Source organism: Macrobrachium rosenbergii, chromosome 2, assembly GCF_040412425.1.
Source record: "Macrobrachium rosenbergii isolate ZJJX-2024 chromosome 2, ASM4041242v1, whole genome shotgun sequence".
Lineage (NCBI taxonomy): Eukaryota > Metazoa > Arthropoda > Malacostraca > Decapoda > Palaemonidae > Macrobrachium > Macrobrachium rosenbergii.
This window is the reverse complement of record NC_089742.1, coordinates 195,220-203,917: the sequence shown is the minus strand read 5'-3', so window position 1 is coordinate 203,917 and position 8,698 is coordinate 195,220. Positions and strand designations below refer to the sequence as shown.

Sequence of the window (8,698 nt, the reverse complement as noted above, 5' to 3'; positions counted from 1 at the left end):
TTATATAACAAGGAAAATCTGAATTTTAGTTTTACAAGGAGAGTTTCATAACCGTTGCCTCGAATATGTACAGACACCTGTATTTATGATATTTTTTTACCTGAAAAATACTTATCTTGACATAATTGATGGCGTAGTTACTATTTTCAATCACTCACGTGTGTTCACATTTAAATGTAACACATTCAGTGGTCCCGAAAATCGCTAAGTATGCGTCCAAAGAGCAGAAAGTCAGTGTGATAAAAGAACATAGAATATATAAGCAGAATGAAATACTGAAATGAAAGTAGTAATTGAAGGATGATGAATAAGTAAACAAACAGAATTAGTGAGTGCATTTCTAAATAGTAGTTACCGAACTCGTCAAAAAGGCAATGACGACAATGGACCTAGCATGCTTCTCCTTGGGTTAAGTTCATTTACTATCACTACCTACTATCAAATAATGGGTAACTATTTAACCTACTCTAAGGACAACACAAAGCTATGTCACGTGTCCTTTAAAAGCTGTTAAGAACCATCCGCAGCTTATCTTTACATCTTTTTCTTCGGCTCAGTGCTGCTATAAAGTCCATCACTATACCGACAATCGAGAAAGACAAAATCCAAAGTGGGTTTTCCATTAATTTTTTCTAAGTTGTCTGAAATACTTTTCCAAATCTCGCCACTTCTATTGCTAATGTTTTCCACGAAGTACTTCCCAGATAATGATACTCCAACATCATATTTGTAACGCTGTCTATTACAGAGAAATATATTGCTATTAGTTCTAACAGTTGCAGGCCAATCTACTGTACCATCTGCGAGTGCTCCCAAAGGTTACAGATAAGCTCCTATAGAAATTCCTGAAACCTTATTACTTGCTTCCTGGCAGACATTTTGCTTGCAGGAAACAAACAGGTACTTTTTATGTACTTGTGTACAAATATTATAAAGATTTTTAAGACCAAATTAGCAATGGATATGAAGCTGCTGTTTGGTTTAACAGAAATGTGAAATTGATATATGAACTGGAAATAATTAGTTTAATTTTTTAAAATAAAACGTTCATGTTGACATTAAGCAACGCATAGCAACACAAGCAACTAGGGTTTTGTAGTTCAAAGAGAATTAATTAGATCTAAAAAATCATTTATACCTACTGTATAATAAATATTAATTTCTTAAAAGGAGGATGATTATGACGTCAATGAAGGTAACGCATGTAAATATTAAAGCTTTTGGTTCCTCTCTTGCTGACTACGTTCACTTTAGCTTCTTATCTTTCCTACAGTCCGCATAAATATTCTTAAGAGCTGTATCGTTATTCTAACTACGATAACATAACTAAAGTTACTCTAGCGATGTAATATTTTTTATAACCAAGTAAAATGTTTACTTGGAAAAGATAGAGTAAGGCTACCAAACGAAAATGTCCTTGAAGTGTATAAGAAGAAGGATGTACAAGAATGTTTTATGACAAAAAAAAAAAAATACTGGATACCATTGACCTCCCTCACAATAAGCTATCGATTATGATATATTTGTTGTTACATAAATACATAATGTATATAAAAATAGCACAAAATGTTTATCTATGAGATTAGTCTTTGATTTTACTTATCTTACAGAAGGTAGCAAGATAAGAATAGTAATACGTGCATTTCATGTTTGTAAGCTTAAATTTCAACTCAATGGCCCCTGTGGGCTTGTATTATACGGACAGGAGTTTATCCCTGAACAATTTCATTTTCGATTCCTTTGCATTATCCTAAGAATCAGCTTAGGAGCCTTTTACACTAAATGTCAGGTATTTGTAACAACATAATACAAGAAAATGCCCCAGTTTGAAAACATGGAAAAATGTAAAAAAACTTTTAAAAATTGTTTTTTCTATGGATTAAAGTTTTTTTCATCTTATTCTCTTCAGAATGTTATCTTGACCTAAACATCTCATGTCTAAAAACGCCTACAAATTTTATTTACGCGTGGAAAAATATTTCTCTAACCACCGGATGGAATATTCAGAATTTTTTTCCTTGTTACAATAATTTTAGCATTGCCTATAATTAAGGAACTTTTAATTTTAAAGACAGAGTTTTCATGCAATTAAAAGAGATGGCATTAAATTTTATTTATTATTTTTTTTTTTTGCAGTGGATACTATATTATGGAAACGAAGTTGGGAATAACAGGCAGCTATTTATTTTATTTCCATAAATCTAACAAAAATATTAACAAGTAAATAAATTATGTAAAATATAAGTCCATTTGAAAGTTTGTGAAGCTTCCCCTTTCCCCTTCTTATTCGTTTTCCTTTTCTTTCCTTGCGACTCCTTGTCGTCGACCGCTCTCATTAGGACGAAATATTGTTGCCATAAAGAGAGCAACTTGGTTCCATAACGTCCATATTAAATAACTTCATGTGAGGCATAACGCTCTAATTTCCTCTGTGCGTCAATCATCCCGGAAACGGAATTAGTCCCGGCTGAGATCTCCCATTAACTGAGAATTTTGGGAAGTTAACGATGATAACATTTGTAATAATTTGGTAGTGACACCAGCAAACAGGAAAATTCTTTTAGTTAATGTGTGGCGAGGGACATGGTAAATGCATTTACTTCCCGAGAAAAAAAAAGTGTAGATGATACGGAACATACCATACTGGGATAATGTAATTGAGATTTCTGTATTATAGCTGAGTACTTGAGAGTGAAAATAGATATCATCACTTCTAGCCCCACACAAGCCCACACATCACATATAATATATATTACATATGCATTACACACACACACACACACACACACACACACACACACACACACATATATATATATATATATATATATATATATATATATATATATATATATATATATATATATATGTGTGTGTGTGTCTGAACTTAATCTGAGAAAAATTGGCTCTAAAGGATGTTAACCATGTAGTTGTTATTGAAACATACAACTGACATTACTTCCCCTAGCGTGCTCTATGTTGGCTATGAACCACAGTCAATTACACAGGAGCTCAACAGGCAAAATCACTGAAGCATGAGGTTATCTGCACAAATGATGGCAGAAGTGGACGAGTTTATGTGATTTCAACTTTATATATATATATATATATATATATATATATATATATATATATATATATATATATATATATATATATATATATATATATATATATATATATATATATATATATACAGGCATCTAAGGAGGGGGCGTATATGCCATATATAAAAAAAACATAAAATGTTGCTCTAGTCATGCTCTTCATCTAAGGAGAGAGGGCGTATATGCCAGAGAAAAAAAAAACATAAAATGTTGCTCTAGTCATGCTTCTTCCAATGGTATGACTTATAAGCACCATTATCTATAAGAGCTATTCTAGGTTGAAAACCAATTTTTTTCATCCGAAAGATTATGGCCAAAATTTGCTCCGCAGTTAATTAGAAAGGGACTTATGCTACTCGACTCGGTAAAAGGATACGGAAATACACGCAGTGGCACTCGCGCCTTCTTGACGGCCAATCAGGATGCCCGACTTGGGCTGCTTTGGCAGAGTAGAGTAATTCCCGCCAATCAGTGGCTTCGTACCTTCACACTTTTAAAGTACTTCCAAGACCACGTGAATGTTTACAGGTCGCTTAGTGTATTGCACTCGTGTTTTTCACTGTTTTTTACGTAAATTCAGCGTGATTAGTCATAATGGCTGATGATAGTGATAGCTCTGTGCATGGGGAAGATCCTGTGAGTGACCTTAAAACCCTTTGCCTGTACATAGCTCCTGTAAAGCAAGAGTATTTCCGGCAAATTATTGCTGCACAGGGTACCCTCCCCGCCCCCTCCTGAGCCTGCAGCTAAACAAGGCCCCCAGTCGTCGTGAGCAAGATGAATTTTCAGAGGACAACGATGATGAGGTGCAGGAGAATCTTTTTGACTACTAAGTCAAATCAGTGGGGGGAGGGGGGGAGGGAGGGGGGGCGCCTTTGGAGCAGATGCAAGATCTTTGGGAGGGTGAGTGTTATTATCATTAATTATTTTGTTTTATTGCCATTTCATTAACGTTTTTGTCCTTGTTCATTCAATTTACAGTCTTATTTTTTTTCTAATGCTTAATCATTGCTTTAGGTAAGATTGTGTTTGTTGTTTTTGTGTTTGCTTGCATGCATGCAATTATTATTATCTTATTCCAATATTATTTTGTGGCGATCGATGTGTTACAAAATATTCTTATTTTACATTTATTTTTCTAACAATGTTTTTTCAATTGTACTGTTTAATGTTCATACTATGAAAATGCTGTTTGCCTGTGCTCCCTTAAGGCAAATTAGGGAATTCTTAGGGTTAGGTTATTAAAATGAAACAACGTAACAATAAAAAATACCTTTATTGTTTTTTTTTTTTTTACTTAAAACTATAAATTCCTTCCATTTTGCTATTTTGCGTATGATTTTACGAGGGCTTTGCACCTGCAATACATATTAGGGACTTCTGAAGGTTGAGGGATTAAAATGAAACAACGTAATAAGAAAAAATGCCTTTATTTTTATTATATTTTTTTCTCTTAAATTCCTTCCGCTTTGCTATTGTGCGTATGTTTTGACGCGCGCTTGCGAATCTGGAATACAATTTTAGGACTTTGGGGGTAGTGGGGGTCGGAATGAAACAACTATCTACCAAGAAAGTATTTATTTCTAAATTACAACATAGAAAAATAATCTTTCTTTATTGTACTATTTTGCGAGAGTTTTTACGCGCGCATGCGCGCCAATAATGCAATAGGGATGCGAGGGGTTATGGTGAAATGATTTTATAGCAAAAAATCTTTACTGTCATTTACAACCACAAAAATATTAATGATTTTATTTTATTGTCTGCTTTGATGCGCGCTTGCGTGCGCGCAACCCATTCCCAAACAAATTTTGGGGGTCTGTAAAAATTCCAACATCATCATCTATAACTTGCCGCAAGTTTCATCTTAATATCTTTAATGGTTTTCCTGCTACAAACTTTTAACTTTAACCATTTGTTTCTCCTTTTCTATGGCCTTTTTGTATTTGTTAAAAAATGGCATATTGGCCCCTATCTCCTTATACGCCTGAATGCGTGTGCGTATGTATATGTTCCAGCATAACTCTGAAATGCACTGAGCAATTTCAACCAAACTTGGTACTGTATACATAAGACTTACTATCTGGGGAAAGAATACTGTGGGGGTAATACATCACTGGTGCCAAAGGGGGTTGGGGGTGGGAAGGGGGCTCATGTAAAAATAACTGAAAAAGACAGAAATTAGTGCCTAATCCATAGTTTTTGAGGTTGCTGAGATGAATACTGACACTCCCAATGCCCTTAAGTCCAAGTTCGGCCCCGATAGGAAGAGTGGATGAGAAAGGGTGGAGAGGGGGTATTACGTAAAAATAACTGAAAACAACAGATATTGGTGTTCAATCCATAGTTTTCAAAGTCGCTGAAATGAATAGTGAAACTCTCGATGCATTTTGAGTCCAAGTTCAGCCCTGATAAGAAAAGGAGAGGTGGGGTGGAGAATTGGTAAAATATAAAATATCAAAATTGCTGGGCAGTATACCTGAAGCAACTATCTTAACAAGAAAGGGAGAGAGTGAGAGAGAGAGAGAGAGAGAGAGTTTAGAGAGAGTTTTCGGTTTTCATTCAGTGTTTTCCCCAGGCAGTGCAGGGTTGATCAGCTTATATATATATATATATATATATATATATATATATATATATATATATATATATATGGATATATATATATATATATAAATGGATGGATGTGTGTGTATGTATGTTTCTACATAGCTCTAAAACCCATTGGGTAATTTCAACCAAACTTGGTGTACATATAACTTACTATCTGGGATAGAATACTGTTGGGGTAAGGCATCACTGGCACGAAAGGGGGTAGGGGTGGGAGCCGGTGACATGTAAAAATAACCGAAAACAACAGATATTAACGTCTAACCATAGTTTTCGAGGTCATTGAGATTAACAACGACACTCCCGATGCAATTCAAGTCGAAGTTCAGTCCCGATAAGAAGGGGTGTTGGGTTGGGTTGAGAATGGGAGAAAAATAAAATGTAAAAAATGAGAGATGTTAGTGTCTAATCCATAGTTTTTGAGGTTGCTGAGATGAATAGTGACACTCCCAGTGCCCTCTAAGTCCAAGCTCAGCCCTGATAAGAATGTGGGGTGAGAAGGGGTGAAATATAAAATGTCAAAAATGCAGGGCTGTGTAATTGAACCAACTATCTTAACAGGAAAGAGAGAGAGAGAGAGAGAGAGAGAGAGAGAGAGAGAGAGAGAGAGAGAGAGAGAGAGAGAGTGAGAGAGAGTTTATTGTTTGTCATTCAAAGTTTTTGTTTTTTAGTGCTGGGTTGTTTGTCATTCAAATTTTTGTTTTTGCAGGCAGTGCTATATATTGGTCAGCTAGTATATATATATATATATATATATATTTTTATATATATATATATATATATATATATATATATATATGGATATCACCGAAGGGAATTTATATATGATAAATGAAAGGTATTGTGTGACATGGACAAGTGGGCGGCCGCCATCAAGATGGCGGCGGTGTTGACATTACATCATTAAGGCATTTAGGTATATAGGATCTTGCATTCTGGAACCTACCTAAATTATATATATAGCCATATATATATATATATATACATGTAGCTCTCTCTAACTTTCAATTTTTCATTGTGAAACATATTGTATATATCGAAATGAGTCCCCTTTTTGGTGACTTTTTCAATAAATTCATATTTCCTGTTACACTAATCTTATATGTAAAAGTGGATTTTTGTATGTTTGTGCACTATAGAAATCCGAACTGCTTGACCGATCTAGACAAAATTTGGCACGTGGCTATCATTTAACCCAACTTATCCAGGCTACTGTGTCTTTTATCCACGTATTAAGGCATTCAAGTAGCTGCTGGCTCAACCAGATGGGCAAGATATATGGTGACAGCATTTCCCTTTTTTTTATTAATTCAAATATAATTCGTTTGTTTCTTCTTTGTTCTTACCTTTGGATTCCATTATAACTACTGCTTTGTGACGTCACGGTGACGTATTTCGTTATAAAGTCGGTTTAAATGAGGTTTGGAATAATATTAGAAAGAGAGAAAAGGCTTCATTCGAAAGTTTCCGTCTTCCTCATTTGCACATGAATAGTAGCTGCTAGCTCAACCCAACGTGCAAGGTGTATGGTGACAGTATTTGCTTTTATTTATTCGTCCAAATGTAAATTTCCTCATTAATTCGATCGTTTCTTCTTTGTTTTTGCCTTCGGAATTTGTTATAGCGACTACTTCATAACATCTCGATGGCGTATTTCGTTATAAAGTCAGTTTAAATTACGTCTGGAATAATAATAATAATTATTGAGTGATTTGGTAACAATACTTCACTACATACTAAGGCTGTGTATTCATGATAAGGTTTATCTGTCAGTTCTCCCATGACTGTTCTACGGATGAGCGTCCATATGAAAAAAGTAGAACTCAGTCAGTCAGACCATCAACAAAAACATAAACAGAAAAAAGCACAAACACTTAGATGATCACACACACTATCAAATAAGTCCACCATTTCGATTTTTTCTACTACTAGGCTTAATGATTATACTCCCATTTCTTCCTTGAGTTTCTGAAGTTTCGTACAGTAGAGAGTTAGTAGTACGTTAACATACACTGAAGCCAATATGAATTCGTGCAAATTGCTGAAGACAGATCCTTGCACGATTCTCCTCTGCTTTGCTGTGCAGTGCATTTCATGTAGTCAATAAAAGTTCCATGTGTTGTTGCAAGGGAGACAGGCCTTCTCCCTCCCGCCCTCCCACACCCAAACACACAGACACACCTGAGTATGAATCGTAGAAATAAGATATTTTTTATTGATTTTCTTTGTCCAGTGGAGATACGTTTGATTATCTTATAATAGAAGAACACAACTTCCCCTCCCACTTCCCTCGCCTCTATCTTCCCCTCATCCTCCCCTCCCCCTCCCAATTCCTCCTCCCCCTTCCCTCTTCCCTTCTTTTTCCCCTCCTTCTCCCCTCCCCATCCCCCTTTCCCTTCATCCTCCCTGCCCCCTTCCCACACCCTATCCATCACCTCCCCATCCCCTTCCCCTCCACCTCCCTCTCCTCATTCCCTCTTTCCTTCCCCTACCCGTAGACTGCCATTCAGAGTTTTCCCAGACAGCACCGGGCTGGTCAGCTAGTAGACAATATTTTCAATGTACTGATGAAAAGCAAGTTCATTACTATAATTATTGATGATACTGTCACATCTTAGTTTTAATGTTCACTTGGTCTCCACGTAAATTATCGCTAGACAAATTTTTCATTCGTGACCGATCTACTCCATGAGAGAGAGAGAGAGAGAGAGAGAGAGAGAGAGAGAGAGAGAGAGAGAGAGAGAGAGAGAGATGTACCAACTGTATTTTTTAATAAGCCATCGGCTCTGGAATATCGCTGCAGAGTACTTTTTAATCTCCTGAAGCTTTAAAAATCAATTAATTCATGAAACTCTTTGAAGGAAGTGAAAAATGTCCATATGCAAATAAATGCATGTCCAATGTGCTACTGACAAATCAGAATTTTTTTTTATCCATTAGCCTCATTACAGCCTAGTGGTCATTAATGAAATTATAAAAAT

At 35.6% G+C, this 8,698-nt stretch overlaps 1 protein-coding gene across 1 annotated transcript; it reads left to right on the top strand.

The window, feature by feature from the left end:
* The first annotated feature begins 3,701 nt into the window (after window positions 1–3,701).
* LOC136849296 (uncharacterized) lies at window positions 3,702–8,261 on the top strand. Its single transcript, XM_067122626.1, has 2 exons — window positions 3,702–3,743; window positions 7,980–8,261. The coding sequence occupies exons 1-2, from the start codon at window positions 3,702–3,704 to the stop codon at window positions 8,259–8,261; spliced, it is 324 nt and encodes a 107-aa protein (XP_066978727.1).
* Window positions 8,262–8,698: the final 437 nt, after the last annotated feature.

Coding starts and splice junctions, on each gene's coding strand:
- LOC136849296 (XM_067122626.1), top strand. CDS start 3,702: ATGGCTGATGATAGTGATAGCTCTGTGCATGGGGAAGATCCT. Junction 3,744..7,979: donor CTGTGCATGGGGAAGATCCT/GTGAGTGACCTT, acceptor ATCTTATAATAG/AAGAACACAACTTCCCCTCC.